The sequence below is a fragment of the Ailuropoda melanoleuca genome, chromosome 13, assembly GCF_002007445.2.
Source record: "Ailuropoda melanoleuca isolate Jingjing chromosome 13, ASM200744v2, whole genome shotgun sequence".
NCBI classification, from domain to species: domain Eukaryota; kingdom Metazoa; phylum Chordata; class Mammalia; order Carnivora; family Ursidae; genus Ailuropoda; species Ailuropoda melanoleuca.
In genome coordinates this window covers 73,669,775-73,696,986 of record NC_048230.1, presented here as the reverse complement: position 1 = coordinate 73,696,986, position 27,212 = coordinate 73,669,775, and the positions used below count along the sequence as shown (strand labels likewise).

General features: G+C 54.0%; 1 protein-coding gene across 2 annotated transcripts; it reads right to left on the bottom strand.

The window, feature by feature from the left end:
- Positions 1–3,526: 3,526 nt before the first annotated feature.
- Positions 3,527–26,708, bottom strand: TGM6 (transglutaminase 6). 2 transcript variants are annotated; one of them, XM_019799218.2, is made up of 13 exons: positions 26,603–26,708; positions 16,650–16,823; positions 15,881–16,123; positions 15,014–15,132; positions 13,638–13,766; positions 12,031–12,208; positions 11,365–11,503; positions 9,094–9,197; positions 8,775–9,017; positions 7,727–8,068; positions 4,947–5,101; positions 4,514–4,647; positions 3,527–3,680 (listed from the first exon to the last, which is right to left on the bottom strand). In XM_019799218.2, the coding sequence occupies exons 1-13, from the start codon at positions 26,607–26,609 to the stop codon at positions 3,527–3,529; spliced, it is 2,121 nt and encodes a 706-aa protein (XP_019654777.1). In that variant the 5' UTR covers positions 26,610–26,708. The 2 variants fall into 2 exon arrangements, with proteins under 2 accessions (XP_019654777.1, XP_011222707.2); XM_011224405.3 differs by lacking the exon at positions 26,603–26,708 and adding an exon at positions 22,253–22,553.
- Between the last annotated feature and the right edge of the window lie 504 nt (positions 26,709–27,212).

The window sequence follows — 27,212 nt, the reverse complement described above, 5'->3', positions numbered from 1 at the left end:
CCACAACCACGTTTCTGCCTTGCCTGCTTCAATTTAAGAGATAGTCCTAGAACCCACTGAGCATCACCCTTGAAGAGGAGGCCAGGGATCTTTCGCGGGGACAGGCTTTTAGGGATGCATCGTCGGCACAGATAACATGCATGGAAAGCTGCTGGAGGGTCAGGGTCAAGCTGCTGGCTTGTAAATCCCCCTGGTTGGTTACCATCTAGGGACTGAAGGGTAGGACTGCTGACCAATATCAAGTAGAAGGTAGTGAGCCATAGAACACTTGGACACATTGGCCTTCACTTGGATCCTGGGACAGACCAAGCTCATTTCCACCTCAGTGTCTGGGTGAGTCAGGCTTCTTGGTTGCAAGCAGAAGAAACGGATTCTTGATGGCTCAAGCAAAGGAGGCGGTGTAGAAATTAAGTGCAAATTGGAGAGGATACTAAGAGCCAGATCAGACACAGGGCTATATGAGATTCCACAAGTCTTCAGAGGGTCAGGAAGCAGGCAGCAGGAAACAGCATGGCAGACTGTGCATTTCCACAAGTATCTATGGCAATATTTCCAGTCCTACAAGCTCTTCAGGAATCTTTCCACTTTTTTTCACGAATTGGGTCTATTTCCTCTTGAAACATGGAGGAACATCGTCACCACCTTGATGAATAGAATGTGGCGGAAGTGGGACGGGATGACTTCCAGCCCCAAGGCAAAAAGACAATATGGCTTCCATCTGACTCTCTCTCTAGAGATACTTGCCCTTGCCCCAGCGCCACTGTGTTGTGAGGAAGTCCAGGCCATGTGGAGAGGCCGTGGGTAGGTGTTCCGGCTGACTGCCCAGCTTGGTGCTCGGCCAACAGCCAGCATCCACCAGCCGACCTGTGAGTGGAGAAGCCTTCAGATGATCCCAGCCCAGCCTTTGTGCTGTCCCCGCGCCACGAAGTCAAGCAGAGACGAGAGATCCCAACCAAGCCCTGACCCAATTGCAGATTCCTTTGCAGAATAATTGTTGTCGTTATTTTAAGTCTTAAGTCACGGGGTGGTTTGTTACACAGCGATCGGTAACCGGAACGTGTGGCAACGATGTCATAGCAGGAATTACCTGGCTCGGGCACTGCCCGGGGCTCCGCCCCCTCCACCATCTCCACACCTGTGATGCCTGCTGAGCATTCCCTCCATCCAGATCTCTGTCTGAGTCAAGGTGCCTGGCCCTGGCTGGGCCACGAGGCAGGTTGAAAACGGAGACAATAATACGTACATCGCTGCGTTGTTAGGAGATTAAATAAATTAATATATGTAAGGCACCTGCAACACCACTACTTACTGTTGGGTTAACTATTAAAATCTGAGCTCGAGTATCACTTCCTCAGAGACTCTTTCTCTGAGGCTACAGGGAAGTGGTGCTATCCTGTCCCCCACAACCCCGGGAGAGGCGACAGTGGGTTTTAATTGCTCTTTGGCACACGTCACTACATGTAATTAGCTTATCCATGTATTTTTTACTCATTTGCTCTTATTTCTAACTTTTTGCACCTTTTAAAATGTGGTGATTGAGCACCTGTCTCCACCCGCTGGAAGGTAAGCGCTGTGAGCACAGGGAACGGGTAATGTCCCTGCTCTGGCTGAACAGAAGGCAGGTGGAGACACACCGTCCGGCCCTTCCTTCAGCGGAGGGCTTGTTGCCCCAACTGCCAGCAGGGCTGACTTCCCATGACCCCAGGGATGGCCTCCACCGTAGAGAGCTATCTTGCCCACAGCCATGCCTCTTCTGGGGCAAATCAGTCACCGATGCGGGCATAGAAAGGCCCGGCCACCTTGGCCCAACCTGGGACAACTCTCATGGGCCACACTAGCTTCAGAGCTGCCCATGGTGGGGGCGCCCAGCCTGTCACCGGCCCTGCGTCATGGCTCGATTCCTCCCTCTGCCCATCCTGCTTCCTCCCCCTCCCTTCTACTGCATGGACCCCCAGGTCATTCCTCACTAAATGTCCTGCACCCTAAACTCTGTCTCAGAGTCGGCCTCCTGGGAAGGGCAACCTGGCACAGCCACGCCTAAGAAGGTGGCCAATTGGCACTTGCTTGAAGGATGAAATAGCTGGGGTCGCTGCAGGGGGTCAAGACAGTCTCCTTGCTGAAAGGAGCATCCCTTTTACTAAGGGTGGGATATGCCCTCTGTTGTAGTCAGCCCCCCAGCACCCCTTCCTGATGCTCAGCCCTGAGGAAGTGGCTGCCCTCTCGGGACCTCCGGCTGCCCCTTAGATGGACAGGCTCAGCATCCCAAACCTAGGTCTGGAAAGTGGGTCCTCCACACATCTGGGTTCTGCAAGCTGTCATGCTGCATAGACTCATCGGACAAATGCCGTCACTGAGGCCTCGGTCACAAGGACCGCCCATCACACACTGTCCGTGTGTTTCCCTGACCTCCTTTTAGCAAAGACTTTCTATGTAAATTGTTCCCACTTGAGTTCGCCTCGAGGAGGTGTCTCACTGCCGTTGAGCCTGTTTTGTTGTTGTGCAGATGACTTAAATTGTATGATTAGTTATAATTCTTTTGGCTATCTAGAACGTTCTGAGCCGATGTCCAGGACCTGTGCAGTTATCCTCAGGTCCTGGCGGTCTCCACTCCAGTCCTTGTCCCAGAAGCCTCTGTCCTGTTTTGAGGCTAAAACACGATGGTGTGCAGTGTAAGCTGCGGGGGCTGTTTTGCAAAGTTAAGGCGGTTCTTGTTCTCAGAAAGTAAATAACCCCTGGGCTGGTGGTGGGAGAGCCCTGATGACCATGCCGAGATAAGATTTGGGGCTTCGTGCTCAGATGCAATAAGGCTCGTCTGTCTTCAGCTTCTTCTAGGCAGCAGGAGCCCCCCGGATGCTGGGCCCAGTTCTTCACGGAGGGAAGATCTCCCATTGCTTCAAATCGAATGATTTTCAGCGCGTGCCTTTGGGGTAAAGCTTAGAGGGTGTGAGCAGCATGCACGGGCCCTAATTCGGCCTCTAGCTTGCCCTGTGGCCGCGGGCGAGGCTCTTCCCTCTGAGTAAAAGGGGAGCGTGGAGGGGTGTTCAGGACCCAGCTCTGACACTTCTGGCTTCCTTTTCAGGGCCGGGAGGACGTTCTTGGGTCTGGAGTTGGTCCGAGCATGGAGGAGCCGAGAGAGAAGCAAGGCGAGCCCGGGGGTCGGCCGGGGTGACGGGGAGCTGGCAGGGCAGCAGGTGGCAGAGCCGGGGGGAAGGGGCCCCTCGGTTATTGCGAGGCTTAGTCTGTCAGCCTCCCAGCAGTGAGGGTGATCGGTGAAGGTGGGAGAGGCTCCCTGCATCATCCGTCGTTATCCAGAAGTTTCAGGATTGTTGAGTCTAACACCTCATTTTACAGATGGGGAAACTGAGGCCCAGGAGAGGAAAGGACTCGCCCAAATTCACAAAGTGCGGCAGAAACTGAAGGAGAACTGGAACTCGGGCCTCCTGGCTCCCACGCAGGAGAGACCAAGAGGTGGACAGGAAGGGAACGGGGGCCACCTCCTCCCCCCTCAGCCCCTTGTGGCGGCCAGTCACTTGGCTGTGGCCACGTGGATGACCACAAAACCCTTGATGTCCGGGAAGTGGGGGCTGACGAGGTCCGCCTGTAGCTGCCGTGGGCCGCTCTTGGATGGGGTAATGTTGAACTGGACCGAGGCCCTCTCCTGGGGCTCCAGGCTGGGCACACTGGGGAAAGGGGGTGGGAGAAAGGCAGACCATCAGCCCCCTCTCCTTCCGAGTCTGGCCTACCCTCTTCAGAGCCCTTGGGATCAAGGTAACACCTTGACACCGACGCTCAAGCCTTGACAACATGCTTCCAGCTTAATTTTCCCTTCTACCACCTCTCGCTCTTTCCAACCATCCAGGCTTGTCCCCTCCCCGTGCCCTGAACATACCATACACTCCCTCTCTCTGCGCTTTTGTCTGCACTGTTCCTCCCACCCCGGATGCCCTTCCCATTCCAATCGCACCCAAGGACCAGATCAAGTCCCTCTTCTCCCAGGAGACCTTCCCTGACGACCCCAGCCGTTGAGACCTCTGACTGGGAAGACCTCCATCCTTCTTGATACCTGAAAAGCTTCTTGATTCATTTAAAGGCCAGCTCCACTGTACCTTTTCCTGGTTCCATCCCATCCCCAATTAAGGGCTGCCTTTGATTCCCTCGCCCTGGGGATCCATTTCCCTGCACAAATCGCACTGTCCTCCTTTGAACGACTGCCCGTCTGTGAGAACACTTCTCCGGGCAGAACTGCATCTGTTCATCTTGGCGTTCCCAGAGGTTGCCACGTGGCTCAGAGAACAGGTCATGATGATTAAGGGTCACGTGAACGAGTGAAGGGGTGAGTTATACGACTAGCTCATGACTAAATGAACGAAGGAAGGAATCAATAAACGAAGGCTGGTGTATCTAGGCTGGGTCCTGGGGGTCCAGAGTCTCTCCCACACCCCCCTCTGTTGGCTGCTTCTCTGTGCCCGTTGTATAAGGAAGATAGGGCACCCACTCCCAGGCTGACACTTACTCGATGCTGAGCTGTCCCTGGAGAAGGCCACTGCCCTCCACCATCAGCACACAGTCCTCCACTCTCTCCAGAAGGGGGTTGACCACCGTCACTTTCACCATAACCGCCACCCCCACCACGGCGGGGCCCAGCACCTGGAGGGGTGATCCTATCAGTCATCGTCCTCCTCTACACTCCCCCAGGACACCCACAGGTGCCGGCTAGGACGCTGGCTGGAGCCTGGAGTGGGCATGAATCATGGCTATGCTTTGCATCCACCTACCCCCTTACTGAGCTCCATCATTATATCTGGCCCCCTGCATCCATGCCCCTTGTCTCCGCCCTTGAGAGCTGAGGCCGAGCCAAACGCACAAACCCGCCCGGCTCTGATGCCCTCCCCCAGCTGTGAAGGGGGCCTGCCGGGAACAGGGTGGTGGATACAGACGGGACGCACCTTGATGGTGATGCAGTCCTCCAGAGTGATGTCCTTCTCCACCAGGAGCTTCTCTCCCTTGGTGACAAAGCACATGGCAGCCAACAGGATCTTCTTGTCCTCTGTCAGATCTTCCTTATACTGAGAGTAAGATATTGTGATTGGGATCTGTTTCTCTGGAAGGGAAAGCAGAGGAGGGAGTTAGGGGTCCAATGTTCTCCTTAACGGAACCCAAGAGGAGGAAGGGGAGGCTCCATTCCTAATTACACTCTCTCTGGTCCTTGCCACCAACCTGAGACTGGCATTATTACCGTCAGTTCACAGTTGAAGAAACCTAAGGCTCAGAGAGGTTCGTTTCTTGTCCAGTGTCACACAGCAAGTAAATCAAGGAGCCAAGATGAGGTGGGATTCAAATTCAGGCCAGTTGCCTCCACGACACCAGATTGTTTCTCCAGAACTCCTGGAGGTGTGTTTAAACTTTCCGTAATTATTCCAGATGCAAGTCTCTCAGTCCATTATCAGGAATCCACTCACTATTGATTATCTACTATGTGCTAGGTGCAGAGAAGAGGGGGGTCAAAGGTCTGCCTCAAGCTTCCAATCCAGCGAGGAGACCAACTTCTTTGCCGCTTCTCCAAATCCTCCCTCCCCATTAAGGCCCATCCTAGTCAGCCCCCCAGGTGGAAAGCCTTCACGGGTAGCCCACTCAGTGATCCCTTGCTCTCTGCCTTCTGAGCTCCCCTGGTCCTGGCCATCTGGGTCTCTCACCAGCCGCAGACACCCTGCCCGGGCATTTCCTTCTCTTGAGCACGGGTTGCCACAGGCCCCAGCGGACTGCCTGTCGTGTTTGGGTGTTTTGGGAACACTATCTGTTTTTTTCCTTTAGGTACAATGTGTACTTTCTGATTTGTTCCCGACCCTACCACCCCTACTGCTCTTCCCATGTCTGATTCATTCTGCCCCTGAGGGCGTCGGGTTTCATCTTGTGGAAAAGGTCCTTAAAGGATCTGAACTTGGTTCACTTTAGGTTTGCCCAGAGCTTTGCATACAGTAGGTGCTTCTTGAATGCACGAATGCCGAGCCATCTGGCAAAACTCTACATTGCTTTTTGGGTTTTCTTCATCCAGGAGGTCATGACTGGGAGAATCCTTAACACAATAACAGCAATAATTAATAATTATAAAATCTAACCTTTACTAACTTTTACTGCTGGGCACTGGAAGCACATTCGTCGGTGAACGCATTCAACCCTCACAACAATTCCATGAGCAAGTATTATTATCCCCAACTTATCATCTCAATAATCCTGTTAATCCCTGCAATAAACTGCATGTTCCGTAGGTGGTAGGCATTACCCCAAACACCCTACATGTGTTATATCATTTACGCCTTGCGGGGTGGGAGATCGGTGGTTCTCAAAGCATGGTCCTGGGACCAGGGGCATCAGCATCATCTGGGAACTTGTTAGAAATGCAAATTCCAGGGGCGCCTGGGTGGCTCAGTCATTACGCGTCTGCCTTCGGCTCAGGGCCTGATCCCAGGGTCCTGGGATCGAGCCCCACATCGGGCTCCCTGCTCCACTGGGAGCCTGCTTCTTCCTCTCCCACTCCCCCTGCTTGTGTTCCCCTCTCTCGCTGGCTGTCTCTCTCTCTGTCAAATAAATTAAAAAAAAAAATCTTTAAAAAAATGCAAATTCCAAGGCTCCTCAATAAAATACTAGCAAATTGACTCCCACCACATATAACAAGAACTATCTGTGTATTTATTTAAAGATTACACATCTATTAAAATGATATGGATGAACAGCTTATAAAAATATGCAAATAACAATAGAATGTGAACAGAGAGAGGCACTAATAAACGCTGAGTGCCCACAATGTAATCAGACCTGTTTGGCAAAAAGCAACAGGCATTAAAAATATGGAAGGAAAACATGTTAACAGTTGGTAGGCGGGCGGCAGGATCCCAGGTGAACTTCCTCTGTGCCGTCAAAATCTTTAATGGAGACATATTACTTTTAATATGAAAAAAGCCAGGAGAAGGTGCATGTTAGTTCATATTTCCTTATGAAGCGTTATTTTGCGATTTGGATTTTGTGAAAGATGAAAAGCAAAAAAGCGAAAAGGTGTGTGATGTTTCTTTCACATGTTTTCCCTCTGTCAAAACACACAAGCTTCACCAGAAACTGGGCCCAGAGGAACAATTTCTTTGTTTAATTGAATCCTTAGAGTGCAGAGTGTTAGGTGAGAGGGGAGTGGGGGAGAGAGAGAGAGGGACAGACAGACAGAAACAGGAGGGAAGGAAAGGAGGGCTGGAGACAGAACGTTGTGGGGACAACAGCTGACGTGTATAGAATTCTCAGGACAGGGGCTGGCACATGTCAGCACTTAGTAACCATTGCTGACTGGTCCATGCCTCTCACATGGGACACTTGCAGCCAGATGGGCTCCAGAATTTGCTGGATTTTAGAAAGGTGATGAGGCATACTCCATAGATTGTGAAATGTTCCCAGTAGGTATTTGTTCGAGGTGTAAACATTCGCAGGGATTGAGATCACCTCACCCCCATACCAGTTTGCCACCAGATGATTGTGGACTTTTATTACTAGCCTCCTTAGTTAGCCCCTCTGAGCTCAGTTTTCTCATCTGTCAAGTGGGGACAAGAGGCAAGGCACTGAACACGTGCTCAGAAACACCCCCTTCTTTCCCGGGAATGAGCACAGGTTGCTGGGAAGTCCCGCTCTGCTCCCCCCCCATAAGGGGTTGGACGGTTGAGATCCCCCCAAGCGGGGGCCTTCCTACCTTCTTCTGGCCCCAGCCGCACCGAGTGGGACTCGTGCAGGATCTCGGCCACCGGCCTGCGGGTATACAGGATGGTGGCAGCGCTCAGGTTGACTCGGACCCTCTGGGCCCGGGAGGTGAGGTTGGCCAGGCACAGAGCCAGGCTCAGGTCGTGGCCCAGCTTGGGCGGCTCCAGCATCTTGAACTTGCCGGTGATGTTGGGCTTGGCCGCGGGCTCCAGGAGGTCGTCGCGCCAAAGACCACGGCCGCCCCCCCTGCGGACCCGGGTCCTCCTCCCAGAGGCTTCCACGCTGAACAGCTTCCTCACGGCCTTGTGGTACACCTGCCTCTCCTTCCGGGACCCTGCGGGCATCTCGAAGGGTGAGGTGGGCACCCTCCCTCCCCGCCCCCACCCTGTTCCAGGGCCTCTCTGCTCGGTTCCCCTCCTCTCCAGGCAAAACCCGCCCTCTTCAAAACTTCGATTTGGCCCAGCCCTGGGAGGTCTCCGGCTGACAGCCCGGCCCCAGATGCATACCTCAGCCGTATGCACTGCGTTTGGTTCCGGGACTATTGAAATACATTTTACATCAGTCGCCAACAGCTTCAGATCGGGAAATTTCTCACAAAAATACAGGTTGGCAGCCTCTCTGACAACTGGGTCTGAAGGCTCCTCGATAAGGAGAGCCGACACTTTTGCAGCCTTGCTCCGGGCCACGCACTGCTGTTCTAGATGTCATATCCACCCCCCCCCCCCCGCCCCAGGAGTCGGTGCTAATATCATCCCCATTTTATAGATAAAGAAACCAAGGCACAGAGAAGTAAAGCGACTCATAAGGGACTGCAGATTTGAACCCAGGCCGTCTGGCTCCAAATTCCATGTTGTTACTCGTGCTCCCTCCCCACTGTCTGCACAGGGTGATGGTCTCGAGCTGGGTAAGGGCTGCTCCCCTCGCATCACAGCCCCCGGGGGAGGGCCCGGCCCAGGCTGGCCTGCGGGTGTCCCTCCGCAGCACGCAGGTCACGCTGGGTCATGCTGGGAGACTGACAGAGGCCGTCATATTGCCCTTACCTTCCGGGTACTTGTAGAGGCCGGTGATGTCCACGCGGGAGTCGCTGCCCACGGCCTTGGTGCTGAGGCACCTCCCGATCTTCTTAGTGTCCGAGTACACCCGCTCCCGGCTCTCATCCTCGTGCCACAGCCAGGTGATGTAGTCCGCGTTGACCTCCGCGAACACAAAGGGGCCGTCGTGCGCCAGGTGCACGTCGCCCTCGCGGATGGCGGTGACGGAGGCGGGGCCGCACCGGAACACGCCTGGGCAGGAGGGACTGGCGTGAGCGCGCGGGTGAGGGAAAGCGGGGCTCTGCGAGCCGCCTGGCTGAGCCCATACCTTCGCTCTCCTCCTGGGGGGTGGCGTCCAGAACCTGCCAGCCATTGTAAGACGGGCCCAGGTCCTGGCGGGCAAACCAGCTCTCATTCCAGACGTGGAAATTCCTGCCGCAGAGAGAGGAGGGGGCAGGGGGCCTTCGGTGAGCACAGAGGCCCAGAGGATGACAAGTTCCTGCTGTGAGCCTGGCCCTGGGCCCAAACTGCCGTACTGGGGCTGAATCTTAGGAGCCATTCACTGAACCATATTGGTGAACAGTTCTATATACAATCTGATAGTAAATATATATATAGGTATATGTATATATGTGTATGTATATATATATTCCATATATATGTAGGTATATGCATGTGTGTATATATAACAATATATATATATGTATTTATATATCAGTCAAGAACCTGTTGTTCAAGGTACCAGAAATACAATCACAAATAAGACAGAAGATCTTGCCCTCATGAAGCTTACATCCTAAGAAAGGAGAAGGGGGATGGAGAGATAGGCAAAAATAAGGAAGCAGATGAATAAAACAAATGCAAGTAACAAGAAATGCTGTGAAGAAAGAGAGAGACCTGAGTGGTGAGTAACTGTTGGAGATCGACTCTAGGAAAATGACATCTAAGATGAGGCTTAAATAAGAAAGGATTAGCCATGGGAAGAGGGATGGGAACAGTGTTCCAGGCAGAAGGAACAGCATGTGCGAAGACTCTGAGATAAGAAAAATGTTTGTGTCTTCAAGGAACAGAAAGTACGTATCTCTGGGCTTCAGTCAGCACGGGGGTAGGTAGGAGTCAGATTATGCAGAGCTCGGTAGGTCTTGATAAGGAGTTCAGACTTTAGTTTCCTGTGTTAAAGATGAGAACATGAGTCTAGCAAAGTGAAGTCATTTGCACAAGGTTCACACAGTACGGAAGCAGGAGAGACAAAGCCTGGGTTGCCTGACTTGTCATCTTTATAGCTGACCTCAGGACTCCTCTTAAGGAGGCAGTGGTATTTGTGTGGGAGAACATCTGGATAAGCACTTGGGTGTAAACTGATAATCTCTCTGGTAACGGGGCCCCAACAAGAGAAAACTTTTTTTTTTTTTTTTTTTTTTGGTGCTCCTGCAGGGAGAGGGAATGAGGAGAACCAAAAGGAGGAGGAAAGGGGAGAAGAGAGGCAGGGAGAAGGAATGAGGCTAGAGACCTGGTTTTTCCTGGTTTTGACCATGGTTTTCTATACAGTTGAAAGTCAGACCAGGTTCATACCGAAGCTCTTGCACTCACTTTGCTGTGTAGCCTTAGACAAGTTACCTAACCTCTCTGTGCTCGGTTTCCTCATTGACAAACTAGGGATCATGATGCTAGCTTGCCGGCAGACTGTTAGCATGAGTTAGCACATGTACGACACTCAGAACTGGGCCTGGCGTAGACAGGGTGCTCACTGGGCGTGGTGTTATTATTATTTCTAAAAGTTCATTTTAAAATTGTGAAATGTAGGAGCAAGATGAACGGCATTCCATCATGCCGCGGACACTATGTGGGTAAAAAGCGGGGGAGCGAGGGGACCGTGAGTGTGTATGTCCTCATATCTGCAGAGCCTCCCTGTGAAGGGGCGTAAGAACCTAGTCGCAGTGTCGCCTCCGTGAGGAGGACGGGAGGCTGGAACTGGGCAGAGGGAAGACTTATCGCTGTGGCCCATTTGGTACCTTTAGAATATTAATGCACATGCATGTATTTCCTATTTTAAAAAATTAAATTAGGGCGCCTGGGTGGCTCAGTCAGTTAAATGTCTGCCTTCGGCTCAGGTCGTGATCCCCGGGTTTTGGGATGGAGTCCTTCCTTGGGGCTCCCTGCTCAGTGGGGAGCCTGCTTCTCCCTCTCCCTCTGCCGCTCCCCCTGCTCCCTGCTCATGCACTTGCGCGAGCTCTCTCTTGCAAATAAATAAATAAAATCTTTAAAAAAGTAAAATAAAAAGTTAAAATGAATTATTTAAAGCTTTCTGGGAAGAGTCTTGTCAGAGCTGGGGAGGGAGGTGGTCTCCCCCTCCCGAGACACATTCAGGGTGCAGGCTGCTGACAGAGCAGCAGGGACAGGACACAGGGGTAATGACACAGAGGGAATCTCGGGCAAGGCTCGGAGTCCCACGGAGGGGGATCTGGGGTTCAAGGCAGTCAGATCTTGGGCCCCCCCCCCCCCGTTGGCCTCTGGGTCATGTGTCCTGGGACCACCCCTCCTGCAGACAGGCTCAGGGAGCCCTGGGGCTGGGCTGGGGACCCAGGGGACTAGGACCCACCACATGCTGTCTTCTGACAGGTCGTCCAGCGTCCGCCCGAAGGAGTCCACGTATTTGTCCACGCTCAGGTTCCTGTCCGTGTCATGGGCCGAGTTAAAGTTGGACACGACCCGGGTGGCGATCCCCAGGCATCTAAGGACTGAAAAGCAGGAGGCTGGTGCGGCCCCCAGCAGGTGGCAGGGACCCCCCCCCACAGTGTCCGGTGGCNGGTAGCAAGGCCCCCCCCCCCCCCCGCAGCAGATGGCAGGGACCCACGTCTGACACAGCCCCTTCCCTGTCTCTGTCTGTCCGCTTTGCCTGCTTCACTCCCAGAAGCGTCTCCTTCCCTGGACAACCTCTCCAGGGACTTCCGAAGACACTAGGCCACCCCCGTAAGAATAGGCAGGCCCTGAGGGAGCGAAGGCCTAGGGGCCACTGGACTTGCTCAGGGGCACTCAGAGCTCTAGACAGGAGGAGCTGGGCCTTCTTCTGCAAAATAAAAGGTCCAAAGTCATGTAAATGAACTAACTATCTGGTTTCTCTCATCCTTAACCAGACTTCTCCTTTCCCATAGGCAATATAGGCAGACTAGGGGAGGGTTCTGTGCAAAGTATGCAAATGCAGGCAAATGAGGGAGCCGGCTTGGGGTGGGGGGTGGGGGCCCGGGGGCCTTCTTTCCCTGGGTACCTGTGCACATGACTCCCGCGAAGACCCAGCACTGGCCGTATTTGACTGGCTTGAACCTGCCCTTGAACCACTTGTGCAGAATGGCCACGCTCCCACTCCAGTGCAGGGGGCTGGTGCCGCCTCCGTACTTGCCCTGCCACTGGCCTTGAACCACGCCCCGGTCATTGTTGCTGTTCACCTGGCAGAGGAGGGCACGGGTCCACCAGCGCGCAGGGCTCCCTTCTCAGGACCACGCCTTGCAACACCATCTCGTGTTTGGACCACCTACTCGTTGGGGGCCACCCCTTCCTTTTAAATTAGCTGGAAACTGGGGGCCTCTGCTGTCTTAAAATACCTGCTTTTGGTACCATGTATCATTTTCAACGCCCTTCCATTGGAACACTCTATTGTTGAAAATTACCTATGATTTTACAGCGTTTCCTCTTTTAAATGATCAGTTTTAGGAACTGTTGGTGGTACAATTATAGAGGCAGCTAACATTCATTAGACACTTAACTGTGTGCAGGCCGTATTCTAAGGGCTCTGTGCACACTATATTAACCCACTTTAAAGGAGGGTTCGTTATTTTTCTTTTTTTTTTTTAAACAGATTCAGAGGGGTTAAGGGACCTGTTGAAGTCACACAGCAAGTTAGCAAAAGGTGTGGGTGACCCCCAAGTTCAGGACTTTGATGGAGCCTGTACCGCTATCCCCCAGGGCTGCTGCACTGCCCCGTCTGGAACCCGTCACTGCTTTTGAGTCTCTGGACTCCTGCAACTCTCTGAGGTCTTGAGGAATGAAGAGCATCAACCATGAGAAAATCGGCTTCATACATGTTTGGAATCACAGATACCCACCCATTGATCTTAGCACCTGCTTGCAGCAGCCCTTCCGGCTCCCTTTTGAGGAGGAGGAGGCATTGTCGTGGGTAACAGAATAAAGATGGCACTCGTTCCACAGAGAGATGGGCCTCTGTACCCCCTCCCTGAATCTGGGCTGGCCTGGGACTGCTCTGACCAATGACTAGGGCAGGAGGGATGTGCTGCCGATTTCCAGGCCCAGGCCTTCTGCGACTCGAAGTTTCTAGCTTCAAATTCTGTTTCAGAACCACCGTTTGGGGAGAAGCCAGCGGCTCTGATTACCCAGAGAGTGCCATGCTGTGAGGATGCCCAAGCTATCCCCCTGGAAAGGCTGCATGGAGAGAGAGAGCCACAACTGGGCCAGCCTCGCTGTTCTAACCAGCCCAGCCCCGGGGCCAGACACGACAGTGAGCAAGCCAGCAGACACAGCATGGGAGAGAACCAAAGAACCCCTGTTTGCTAGAACCAGGCTCCGGATATATGGTCTCACGAAACCAGTCCGGCCATCGGCAGCCGTTCAGACACCCCCCGGCTGAAGCATCTCGGAGCAGAGACAAGGTGTCCTCACGGTGCTCTGCCCAAGCCCCTGATCTATAAAACTCGAAGCACAATAAGAGGTTGTTTTGTGCCACTGAGTTTTGGTTGCAATTTGGGGCAGCGATAGAGAATGAGAACAAAAGGTGACTTGGGAAAATCCCAGAGTGTGACCCTGGGGTTGGCTCAGGGACCCAGCAGGACATGTGTATGCAGGGATGGCGGGGCTCCTCACCATGGCACTGATGGCCCTGCTGACGTAGATGGGGTCGTGGCGGCGGGACACGTCGGTGGCAGGGTCGTTTTGGTGAAGAGGACTTCGGTCCAGGATGGAGAGGCAGATGTTCAGGATATCCTCCTCGAACTGTCCCCAGAGAGGTCGCACTTAGAGGCCAGAGCCTCACCCGTATTCCAGAGCCTCCCATGATGCTTACCCAGGGCAGGGGAGTTTGCCTGCCGCCTCCCGGGGACACTGGAGAGCGTCCCCAAGTCTCAGGAACCCTCCCTCAAAGAGTCACTGGGAACCAGAAGCTCAACCTTAGTCATGTCCCTCCCCATTCACTCGCCACCCCCAGACTCCCCACTACCCACAGCAAAGCGTCGGTAACCAGGTGACTCTGGGGCCACATCTGTCCCACCGGCACACCCCTTTGGCTTAAATGACTTTTCCAAAGACGTTTGAATGAATGGACGACATTTAAAAACTGGAGGATTGTTGCATACAAATTAAGATTTCTGGTCCCTGAAGGGTCTTTGGAAGGTCTGGGGAGCCCTGGGTTCACTTTCCCACATGGCAAGAAGAAGCAGGTGCTAAGGAGTGGTTACACCCTAAGTGGACCCCAGACTCTCCAGTCCCTGGTCCCCAGATTAACCTCTGGCTCCTCAGCGTGACAGTCAGGGTCCGTAACTTGCCCCTCCAACCTTTTTCCAGGGCACCCGAAGCCCAGGCCGACCCGACTCTTCTAGCAGAATCCCCAGTGCTCCCTGACTCCCACCTCCGTGCTGCTGGGGGCTCTGCCCTCTGCCTGGCCACATCACGCCCAGCTTGGGACACCCAGCCCCAATACCACGAGGCCTCCGCAATTAATCCCCGAGGTGGAATTTTCTTTCACGCTCTTCTGACTTCCCTTTACCACTCTGATGCCCTCCTCCCCTCCACCATCTCACCTTTTATTGTAACTGTCTATCAGGTCAGTGGCTCTGAAGTGTGGTCCCAGACCAGCAGCATCAGCACCACCTGGGACCTCGTTAGAAATGCACGTTCTCAGGCCCCACCCCGAATCTCCTGAATCAGCAGCCCCGGATGGGGCCCAGCCGTCTGTGTGTTTTCAAGAGCCCTCCGCGGGGTTCTGGTACATGCACAAGCCTGAAAACCCCTGCTCAAGGCTGTTTATTCTTCTACAATGCACTGTATCCAGAGCACCCTCCCTTCCCAAGGGCCCAGCGCAGGCCCGGGCACAGCTAATAGCAGGTTAGTGAATGAGCGGATTTGCTCTAGGAGTCAGCCGGGCTTGCCCCTGCTGCGTGGAAGTGAGCAGACAGAAGGGATCCTGGGCTGACTTTCTGCACACCCCAGCCTGCATCCCCCGTCTGGCCTGTGCCCCTGGAGACCTGCCCGTAGTTCCAGCCCTGGGCTCGGATGTGCTTCTCCACGCCTCGGAAGATGATCCCGCTGTCATTGAGCACGTACTCCTGTCTCTCCTCCTCTGAGTCCAGAAACACGTCGTCCTCTGAAAAGCAGTCGTCAGGCGCAGCATGAGCGGGGGCTCTGGCCTTGCAGGCCTGGGGCAGAGGTTACATTGGGGAGAGCAGCAGGATGGTGCCTGGGGGCTTGGGACGGGGTGGGGGTGGGCAGAGGGGCTTATGGGCTCCTAGGTTGCCTTCTGGCCAAGCCCCATTCCACCTGGGGGACTGCATTCCCCAGGCAGAGACCCACCCCAACCCAGCCCAAGACTGAGGGCTTTAGGAATCCTGACCCTTTGGGTGACCTTGCTTAGTGCGGACAGCAGCCTCACATTTCTTACATACTCATCAGAAAACTGACCACAGTACTCCTTACGACATACTTTGTACATTACAAGCATTAGCACTATGGATTCTCACCATTATCCCAAGAGGTAGGCACTGTTATTACTCCCGTGTCACAGATGGGAAAACCAAGACTCACAGAGGGAGGAGACTTAGCAGAGCGGGGGCTCAACCAAGGCTGCTGATGGTGACAGCCTGGGCCTCTGCCCCCACAGGGCCCCATCCCTGCAGACTGGCCCCGCACACCAAAACCACTGCTTCCTGCCCCTCTAGCCCAAGATGCTTCATAACACCTGCTACCGGGTTCCCCTGCCCAGGCCCAGCGCCCCCCAAGCTCTTGGCATTCACCTTCCTGTTGCTTAGCCTGCCTCCCAGATCCCCTGCTAAGGGTAGGCCCACCTCTAGGACAGCTTCCAGGAAATCCTCTGCCTCGGACTTGCCAGCTCCTACCTGGGCACCACGGGTTGAAAAGGAGAACAAATTCGCCAAGCTTCCGGTCATTCTGTTTTCGGCGAGAGGAGACCCTGGTGCTTATCAGATAGCGGCCGATGACAGCGTTGGGAGGGCTGGCGATGCTGACGGTCACGGTGTTCTCCGTCTGAGCCTCTTCCACAGCCGTCCAGGTCTTGTCCACTTCTGGCTCCGATATCTGGAACACAGCTTTGGTGTGGTGGTCCTCAGAAGCCTGGGGTCCTGGAAGAGAGGAGAGGGAATCAGGAGACCCAGCCGCCCCCCGGAAACCCAGCTCTAGAGAAGCAGGGAAGCTACAAGCCTGGAACGCCAACCTTCACTCCCTGAAGTGCCGGGACACTGTTGGGGGCCACCTCTGCTGTTCCTGATTTCCCACCCACCTTCTGGATCTAGGAGAAAGTAACAGGACCCCTGAAGTCAAAGTCTGTCATTTGTCTGTCTAGGAAAGAAAAGCTTGGGCTCCAAAAGTCCCTGAAGAATTTCCATATTTTTCCAGAGCCTTCGATTCCTTAGTAGGCAGAGAATTCCAGAACTGCGTCATCTATCTCACCGCCTGCTGGCAGGGCCTGCCAGCCATCCGCAGCAGGCTGTCATCAAAAGCCTTTAGGGGTCAGAGCTCAGCCTCCCTGCAGAGGCTGGGACTTGCTTCCCTCCAAACTGTGCTGATGACCAAAGGGTCTCGGGTCTCTGGTCGCAAGACAGATCTTTCTGGATGTAGACCAGCAGGGGGCGAGGGCGAGACAGTTACCTGTCTCCACCGTGAAGATGATGGTCTCCTGGTCCTTCAGGGGTCTGCTCAGCTCCAGCACCAAGGTGAACGCCTGGCCCCTGCGAACCACCAGCTCAGGGCCAGGGTACTCCTGGGTGTGGTGGGCAGCACCGTTCTTCTGGCTCAGCCAGTCCACCTCGGTGACTCTGATCCCTGAGCAGGAGAGGACAGGAAGGTGAGGCCAAGCCCTTGACATGTGTCGCATCCACGGCTGCGTTGACCTCGCACCTGCTTCAACCTGCCAGTCATTTGCTCATGTAGCTACTTTTTATCATATGCAGTTGGTTCTGGTTATTCGCAGTACTTACATTCCTTAAGGTCGTCGTGAACACCGAATTAGCAAATACTGAACCATTACCTGACCCCCAACCCCAGCCCCCTGAGCACCCAGCTGACAGCCAGCACTGGACTTGGCAGCCACGGGACTGAGCCATCTTGCAAGCAAATCCTCCAGCCTCTGGTCATGCTGCCTCCCCTGATCCCAAATGAAGTAGAAACCAGCTGCCCCCACTGAACTCTGCCTGGACTGCGGGTTTGTGAGTGACAGAATGATTGCTGTGGTTTTAAGCCTCTAAGCGTTGGGGTGATTTGTTACACAGCAGGACTTAGCCGAAACACGCAGGTGCCCTAGGAATAACTGGGATGGAAATTTCCAACAAGCCCAGTAGGATCAGGACCCAAAGTTAGATTTCGTTTAAATAGTATCAGTAAATGTGACCTTCCTTCCTTCTTTCTTCCCTCCCTCCATTCCTTCCTTTCTTTTTTTAGAGGAGGGTGGGGCAGAGGGAGAGGGAGAGAGAATCTTAAGTAGGCTCCATGCCCAGCGTGGAGCCCCACATGGGGCTGTATCTCACGACCCTGAAATCATGACCTGAGCTGAAATCAAGAGTTGGACACCTAGCCGACTGAGCCACCCAGGCGCCCCATGACATACTTTTCACATCCAAGTTTGGGCTGTCAGTTCATACCTGCTAAACTTTTCAACAAGCAGCTCTGGTATCTGGATAAATCTTCAGGACTCTTCTTCAACAAGAACATTCAACTTTCCAATATACAAATCCTAACTCAGAGGCCTGATAAGACTCTCCCAGGTGATGTGAAAGCCACCCTGCCCCCAAGTATGATAACGACAGTAATAAGGTGAATAGTTAATACATATATATTTAATACTCACCATGAGCTAGACATTATCCTCTGTGACTTACATTTATGAATTCAGTTAATCCTGACAACAACCCTGAGGTAAATACTATTCTTATGCCTCTTTTTACCGATGAGAAAACTCAGGCACAGAGAGGTAAAGTGACTTTACAAAGGTCACACAGGTAGTATGAGTGGTGCTAGGGTTCCACACTACCCTGCCTCTCTGGTGACCAAGGACCCAGATCAGGAATTGTCTTGAGTCATTTGGGTGTGGGATGGAGAAAAACACAGGATTCGGAGCTGGGCAAACCTGGACCCTGATCCCAGTTGGGTCAATTCTCGTGCACCCTTGGGCATGTCACCTCACCTTTCTGAGTCTTCGTGTCCTGATCTACAAATGGAGGCCATGATAGCACCTACCCCACAGGATTCTTGGAAGGGTTCCCCCAAAAGACTGCCCCCCAGGAAATTCAGTGCTGAGGCATTTTGCATACAGTAGGCACTCAGCAAGTGTGTTCTTTCCATCTTTGTGGGGAAGGTGGGACCTGCACTCTGATAGCACAGTCTTCTGTCACTTTTCCTGCTCTCCCTCTGCCTCCTCCCAGGGCCAAGGCCAAGGCCAAGGCCAAGTCCTCTGTGCGGCCTAGGAGCCCTGTGGCAGGCCCTGTAAGTAATTCTTCCCATCCTTCCACCGTGGCTGGGATGGATCTGGTCCCAGGATTACTCTGCAGCAGCATCTAACGACTGGGGACCAGTGACGGGCAGTTGTGAACAGCACAGATGTGGGCACTCTGCCCCCAGCTTCCATGACTTCTCGGGGGGCTTCTCCTCCTCCAAGGAAGAGTCTCATCTCCTCAGCCTCGTTCTTGAGACCTCCACTGGGAGGCTAGCCCCACTTTCCAACCTGTCATCACCCATTGTCCCACCCTTGACTCTTAGAGTAGCCCATCTTGGAGTCACTTAGATGTGGGTCAGCGTCCTAGATAGGCCATTTGCTTACTGCGTGTCCTTGAGCATGACTTCACCTCTCTCATCCACAAAATGGGGATAATAATGGCTTTCTCGCAGCTTTCCTGATGAGATTGAATAAGATGACATGTGGAAAGCACCTGGCACATATCAAGTGCTCACTAAATGTCCATTTTGTTCCTTTTCCTGTCCTATGATATGAGGGTTAATTTCATGTACCAATCCGGCTGGGCCACGGTGCTCAGACATTTGGTCAAACATTATTCCGGATGTTTTTGTGAAGCTGTTTTGTGGGTGAGATTAAAGTCAAATCGGTGCACTTTAAATAAAGCAGATTGCCCTCCGTAATGTGGGGGGCCTCATCTAATCAGTTCAGGCCTTAGTAGAACAAAAACCAGCCTCCCCCGAGCGAGAAGCAATTCTGCCCACAGACTTGCCTTTGGACTCCAGCTGCCACTCTTCCTTGAGCCTCTAGCCTGCCAGCCTCTCCTGCAGACTTTGGACTTGCCAGCCTCCATAATCGTGCAAGCTAGTTCCTTAATACAACTCTCTCTCTCTGGGTCCTCTATCTATCTATCATCTATCTACCTATGATCTATCCATCTGATAAAGTTCAGCAACATGGAAACCACCATGCTGGAAAGGCCTTGAAGAAAGACCAAGATACAGATGTCTGAGGAGCTCAAGGACCAGACATGGCGGGAAGACGACTTCACAACGATTCCGCAGATGGCAAGGCTGGGGAGATGCTGGGCCGCAGCTGCCTGGCTGTCCAAGTTCAGCGTCAGAGCTGTGAGCGACAAGGATACTGAATGACAGCTAAGGTCTGAAGCCAGTGTCTTGGGGCGATTTTTTTATGCAGCTACAGTGAGGAAGAACTTCAGAAATCGCCTCTCTCCATGAAGAAGTGGAGGGAAAGAAACTCCCTTGTGTGGCCTCCCTTATCTACATAGACTACGGGCACGTGGTGGCCCTCTCGGGGACTAGGAATGACGGGACCTCTGTGGCCTGGAAAAGGCAGCTCCTCCAGGTCCTAATTGGTCTATGAGACTGGGGAACGGGTGGGTGCATTTATTTTTTTTAATTAAAATTTTTTTTTAAGATTCTGTTTATGTATTTGACAGAGAAAGAGAGAGAGCACAAGTGGGGGGAGTGGCAGGCAGAGGGAGAAGCAGGCTCCCTGCTGAGGAGGGAGCCTGATGTGGGGCTCAATCCCAGGACCCTGAGATTATGACCTGAGCCCAAGGCAGAAGCTTAACCAACTGAGCCACCAGGCGCCCTGGGGTGGGTACATTTATATAAGGAGGAACTCGGGAGGCTCAGAATGGGGTCCCTAAACTCTTGCCTTTCAAGGTTCAATATTACTGGAGGTTTTCTTTTCTTTTTTTTTTTAAGATTTCATTTATTTGACAGAGAGAGACAGAGAGAGAGGGAACACAAGCAGGGGGAGTGGGAGAGGGAGAAGCAGGCTTCCAGCCGACCAGGGAGCCCAATGCTGGGCTTGATCCCAGGATGCTGGGATCATGACCTGAGCTGAAGGCAGACGCTTAATGACCGAGCCACCCAGGCGCCCCTACTGGAGGTTTTTTGATAAAATGAGTGGTCTTTGTTTTTCTTTGAAGTGGTCTTTTTCTTCTTTTAAGATTTTATTTATTTATTTAAGGTAGAGAGCGAGTGAGCCAGAGAGAGAGAGAGAACACAAGTGGCGGGGAGGGGAGGGGAGGAGCAGAGGAAGAGGGAGAAGCGGACTCCCTGCTGAGCAGGGAGCCTGCTGCTGGACTCAGTCCCAGGACCCTGAGGTCGTGACCTGAGCCAAAGGCAGACGCTTAACCAATTGAGCCAGCCAGGTGTCCCTTGAAGCTGTGTTGATTGGAGGCCTGCCGCTGATACCTCTAAGTTTACATCTCCACTGGGATTTCTCCTTTGAAACCCAAACAATAGGTTCAGCCATCTACCTGAAATCTCCACTGGGGGGTCCTCTAGGCAAATCCAGCCCAACGCACCCAAGGCAGAACTCTCGATTCCTTCCCTACCCCATCCCCAAATCCCTGCTCTCCTGTGTCTTCGTAGATGATGTCCCACGTGCCCTGGCACTTAGGCCCAAACCAAGGACTCTTTGATTTCCCCTTTGCTCTCACATCCCTTATCCGAGTCATCATCAAGTCCAAAACATGCCTCAAGCCCATCACACACCTCCATCCCCACCACGACCCTAGGCCAAGCTATGGACATCTCTCTTGTCTAGACTGCGAAAGCCTTTCAGCTAGTGTCCACTTACAAGGAGCCGGGCTGGTGCTACAGTCTTGATTCATGGAAAAGGCTGGTTCTAGCTAGCTCTAAGTAGGCCAGAAGCCCTCACGGGGCATCATGATTTGGGGGTAATGACTGAGCATGTGAACGGGCACTCACACAGCTGACATGTGAGTCCCAAGCTTGGGATAGTGGGTGAGCAAGGACTCGTTCCAACAGCGACCCCGTCTGGTGGTATCCTGAAGAGCAGAGCCAGGGACATCACCCTCCCACCGGCCTCACAGGCACGCTAATTCTCACATCTGAAAGTAGAACGGAAACCTGCCACCGGTTTACCCCCAGTAGTTCTTGGTCAGGAGCATTCCTCTCAAGTCCCAAAGTTTGAGCTCAGGTGGCGTCTGTTTAGTCTGCAGACTCAGGCAGGAACCCCAGTTACCTTGAATATATGGGATTGCCCAATAGCCCCAGAGCTGGAAGGGCCATCAGAAGCCCAGGGCTGTATTTTACTGATGAAAACTAAAACCCAGAGACAGAAAGAAAGCGACTTCTTGCCCGAGGACACCAAGTCCAGCCATACCCTGTGTGGCGACAGGCCAGAGAGGATGCAATTGTTTTTTATTTTTTGTTTTGTTTTGCTTTTTAGGGGATGAGTGAGGGGCAGGAGATAAGGCTATGGGGTGATAATTATCTCAGTGCTGGCACGCCCCAGGGATTCTTGCAAGGGGGATGGTTAGGAGGTAAAAAGAGTCCCTGGGCTCCAGGTCATGGGTTCAAGTCCCAAGGATGCCATCTTGGCTTCCCCTTTCCCTATCACCGCCCAAACCAGCTCCCTCCGCCCTCTGGGTATCTGGAGCCTCATCACAGTGGGGCGAGAGAGGTGGAATGAGTCACAACCGCCATTACCATCATTATCCCCAAATCTCAAAGACCATCTCTCTCACAACTTCCTGCCCAAGTCAAGTCCCTCCTCCGAATTCTCCGTGGCTACAGGGTCATAGCTCCAGCTTGCATACCTCCGACAGGCAGCTCACCCACTGCCCAGATGTTAAAAAGGTCTTCCTTAGGCTGAACCAAAGCCTTTTTTCTTGCAGCTTTCTCCCGTTTGTCCCCGCTCAGCCTTTCCTTCACCCTCACAGACCACTGCCGTCCCTTCTAGCCCTTGCCGCCTTTGCACAGCTGTGGCTGGGAAACCCCGAGCCGCCACCCCACCCACGCCATACCTGCCCTGACCCAGGATGTCACTGCTCTGGTCCCTGCGCCGTCTGTCCACATGACCATCACACCCTCGTGACCCGGCATTTGTGGGCTGATTGTCAGTGCTGGGGGAGGGGGCAGGATCCTGCAGGGAGAAAGCAACTCTTCCGGTGATTACAGCCCACCTGGGCCCTAACCAGTGTCCTCCTCAGCCCTCATGGGGACCACTGGGCACAGAGGAGGGCAGCCTTCATATGGGGCAGCCCAAGGCCAGAAGACAGATGTGGGATGGCTTCCAGAACCCCTATCAAAATAAACCCAATGTCACCTCTTCCCTGTGCTCACTCCAAATCTGCCCAGACGAAGGCTGGGTCTCCGATCAGTCATCAAGGAAACCCAGACAATTGTTAGCTTCCATGTCTCTCTCCTTTCCCGGCAGCGCGGTGAAGGCAAGGCCCGGGTCTCACTCTCTCTGGGTTGTCTGAGCCCCACTCAGGGCCCAGGGCTGAGTTAGAGCCTCAGTGAATGTTGGCTGAATGAATGTCCCCCCCCCCCTCCGGTCCATCAGTTGAGACAAGGGTGTGAAAAGGGGAGCTCCCCAGCTTCCTGGCACACCCTTGGGGATCAACACCAGTGCCCCGTCAGCAGCCCACACCCTGTCTCCCCCACCCACCCATAATCCCCTCTGTCAAGCCGCCACATTCCAAAACCTGCCCTTCCTTCCCATCTTCCTTCCTCCTGCAGTCACGGGCCTAGGCGAAGCTCCTGCCACTGGCTCCCTGTGGGATTTGGGTTAAGTTGCTTCCTCTCTCTGGGCCTCAGTTTCCTTATCTGTGAAATGAGTCCAGAAGAGCTTTTCCGGTTTGGGTTGTTGGCAGTTTGCTGAATCAAGGGCTTCTGATACCCCCGGGATTCCTCTCAGCCCTTCCCCACAATATGCTCCCCCAGCCCCCTGAGTGCGCACTGACGGGGGCTTGTCACAACGGCCCTGGGTGGCCACCAGGGAAGGGATGGGGGAGGCAATGTTCCATCGAGCAGGACTTCTCTGATTGACAGCACACCTGAGACCCTGAGGACAGAATGGAGGACGTCCTGTCAGCCCCGGGGTCCCCGCCCTGGGGATACGTTGGGCGAGCTCCCCCCCTGAGCTCCAGCCCCACGGACGCCAAACCCGAGGCTGTACTCTCCAGACACGTGGAAAGAGGGATGCCGTAAGAGCATTCTCTCCGCCTGTCCTGTCACCCCAAAGCCTCGTGGCCCCTCCAGCTGCTCTCCTTTCCTTCTCCTACCTGCCTTCCTCTCTTGGCCTCCTTTCCATGGCTGTTAGGTGCCCGATTTCAGAGGCACACACTTCAGTTCAAATGCAGGCTTCACCCATCACTGGCTGTGTGACCCGAGGCAAGTGACTGAGCCTCTCTGAACTCAGTCTCCTGGTGAAAATGGGTGTTGTGATAGGAGCCACCCCCTCCAGTTGTGGCACTGAAGTGTACAAGTCACGTGGAGTACTTAGAGCAGTACCCGCACACGTGAGGTGCTCAGGACGCGTGCGTGCTGTGAGTCCGATTATCGTCAGCACTCGCGCGAGAGCTGCGGGCTGCCTGTCTGGTGTTCTGTCAATTAGTGTTCTCCTGAATCTTCCACTTACTGGCTGTGTGGCCCTGGATGAGTGAACGGGCCTCTCTGAGGTTCAGATTGCCTTCTCTGAAATGTGGCAATAATCATAATACTTTGCTCATAGACTTTTCGGGAACATGAGGTAAGGACCATAAGTAGGGCAAGGAGAAAATGCATCTCCTAAGCCTGGAAATGCAGAGAGTGAGAGGAGCCATTAATACACAGTCTCGGGCAACAAGCTTCAGTCAGGGTGAGCTGTCTCCATCTGCATATGGTACTTAGTTCGGTGCTGGGTCCGCAGTCCTCTGGGTCAGTGCACGGGAGGGGGGCTCCTCCTCTCCCCACATCTCCCCCACCATTCGGTCTCCCCTTCCCTGTTCCCACACGTTTTGTTTTTCTTTGTACTCTCCCCTCTTCACCTCTTGCTTAAATCACCGCACGGCTCCAACAGCCTCTCAGCATATTCCAGCTCATGCTGTTCAATGCAGCCCGTTACTATGGAGAAACCGAGCTTCTGAGAGGAGAAGGGACTCTTCTGACTGCAGGAGGGTCAGCGTGTCATTTCCCCTGCTCCAGAGCCATCAGACCTACAGCCATGGTGCTGCCATTCAAGGTCCCTCACCATCTGCCCCTGCCTGCCGCTCCCCTCCCGGCCAAGCGCATCTTCTCTCCAGCTCACTTGCTCACCAGCCGGCCCCAGACGTCAGCCTAAGTTGTACTTGGGTGGAAGGTTGCCTCCCGCACCCCCAGCTCTTCACCACCAATCCACCCCCAGCCCTCGCTTACCCCCCAGCTCTTTTTCCTCCTGCCCTTGGGTGACACCGGACAGCTGGTGATGATGCTGTCCTCCCCGCATCTCTGTCCCAGCCTCAGGGCGGGCCCCCAGTGGGGCTGAGCCCAGGAGTCTCTGCTGACGCCAACAACCTCTCCCAGACTCTGGACTCCATGTAATTGGTTTTTAATGGGCCCCATTATGACCCTCTCCTTAGTGCGGGTCACAAACACCTGACCTCCAGAGCTAAATGATTAATCGGGGAGTTGCCTGGGGCCACTGCCCAATCTCCCTTTCCTTTCTGGGCCTGTTGGAAGCTGCTGGCCTCTCTCACCAGTAGGCGATAGTGAGAACATCCCAGCCAGCACCCACCCTGCCCAGAGTATTTCCCTCGAGTCTTAGAATTTCAGAGCTGAAAGCTTGTTGTAATCCAATAATGGTGAAAGGGTCTCATTTCATTTGCTGGCACTGATCGACTCATAGGATACTTGAAGAACTATGTTGAGGAGAATCCCAGGCCCTGTAGGGGGTAGTTCAGGGGTCCACTAGTGATATCTGCCATGGACAGCGGGGAGCGGAGCGGCAGCACGAAGGCCACACGCTTTGCTTTCAGACTCCGATGTCTTGGTCATTCACACACCGATTTCACTGTGGGCAGGTGCCTACTGCCCAGAGGAGTAGGTCCCCAAGAAGCCAGGAAGACCCAGAAGACAAGGGAACTGAATTCAGCCTAACTGTCACTTCTCTTTGCTGGATGTGATGGGTCTCCCCCTGTTATTTTACAGGTGGAGACACTGAGCTTCAGAGAGCCGAATGGTCACCCCGCAAGTTAGTAACAGATCTGACATTGGAACTGCCTGTCCCTGACTCTGCTCCCAGAAGGGTCCTTTCTCAGCAATTAAACTTTGTCAACTTTAAGGCTGCTAGTATATCAGATCATTAGGGCAGAGGGACCTCTAGGTGCGCTCTGAAAAGTAGATCCCGAAGGGAGCACAGCCAGTCCCTGGAACCCAGGGCTAACAGCGCAGATCAGCCCCAGGTCTTGAAACAGCGGTCTGGGGTGTGAGCTGGGGGGGAGGGGAGCGGGGGCTGGCCCTCTGGGGGCAGACCCAGCCTGAGAGCCAGGAGGGCCCAGGATGCCCGAAAATGTTAGCAACTGCCAGGGTGGAGTGAGAAGAAGTTCAAATGTAACAAAGAAATTAAACTACGTGCCTTTGAAAGTCAAAAAATAAACAAGAGTTGACTGCTGTGATCGTCACATGAGCCTGGACAATAGAAGACAGGAGGCATAAAATTAGGAACATCCTTTAAAGACCTCGGAGAGTAGGACCCCTGCATGGGCTGGCTTGCTCACCCCTGGACCCCAGCACTGAGCCAGAGGACGTGTAAAATACGGAGTTGCTAGCTAGCGAATGCGTTCCTGGGGTGGAGGCGAGTTTGCCCCTCACTATATTGGGCCCACAGGGGTGGCGCATTTTCTGAGTCTGCTGCCTCCGAGGCCCCTGAGATACTGTGGGGCTTTTGGCACATTCAGTCTCATTATTTCCTCACCGCAGGCCCATGAGATGATTTCTAATAATGCCCATTTTACAGATGGGAAAATGGAGGCAGCAAGGGCAAATTCTCCTGCTCAAGGTCACATAGTTCTTCTCACCTCAGACAGAGCTGCTCTTGCCCTCCAGTCTTTGGGGTGGGAATTTGAAGAGGCCTCTCTCTGCCCCCTCTCTCTTTCCCTGCTCACCAGACGGGTGGGGAAGACCGGGCTCCAGGCCAGGAAGGGCTCTGCCACGGCCTAGCCAGGCCGTCTGGCTATGGCTCTTTCTATCTCTGGGCCTCCATGTTCTCAGGAACACGAGGGAAGAGCGCAAGGATCGTGCAGAGAGGCGATCCTAAGGTTCCATGCTCAAGGTTTCATCGCACAGACACCCCGTTTCCTGAAGCTCCTCTCAGGGGCCCTGTGCCCCGAGGCCCCCAGGCCCGGCCCACTCACCTGCCATGCCGGGGCCGGCCTGCCCTTGCTTCCTCTGCGCATGCTGTGCAGACCGTCTGGACGGCGTGTTGGAGCAGCCAGCCAGCCCCGCGTGCACAAGGCGGGTCTCGGGGCGCTGCTACCAAGACAGTCAGAATCCTAGAGGAGGCGTGGCCCTCCTTGCCCTGGCAGCGCCACCGAATCACCCACTAATTGCCCTGGCTGGCATCTCCAGGGTGTCCAGTGTGGGAGTGGCTTCAGCCAAGAGGCTTTCCGAATACAGATTTGGGAGCTGGTTGGGGGAGAAACTGAGGCCCAGCGAGGTCACAAGCCTGGCAAGAACAGAGAAGGGGGAAGAGGAAAGCCCACGGGCACTGGGTTTGTGGTCTCCCATTCTCACCCTCCCAGCAGCGCTCCGATGAGCAAAGGGAGGCTCAGAGAGGCTGCCCTCGAGGTCCATGGTGATAAGCTTCAGCGTTGGGCCCGGGGCCCAGGGCTCATGCCGCCTGGTCTGGGGCCGTCTTCTCCCATCCTGGGGGAGAGGAGGAGGCTCTGGGCCACAGTGCTCTCTTCTGTGCGGGCTCCAGAGGCATCTACAGGGGTAAAGCCTACAGTCCTCCGCTGGGCCATG

Coding starts and splice junctions, on each gene's coding strand:
- TGM6 (XM_011224405.3), bottom strand. CDS start 22,331: ATGCCGGGTCACGAGGGTGTGATGGTCATGTGGACAGACGGCGCAGGG. Junction 13,767..15,013: donor AGGGCTGGAACTACGGGCAG/GTCTCCAGGGGC, acceptor CTCTGGGGACAG/TTCGAGGAGGATATCCTGAA. Junction 11,504..12,030: donor CGCGGGAGTCATGTGCACAG/GTACCCAGGGAA, acceptor CCTGCTTTTCAG/TCCTTAGATGCCTGGGGATC.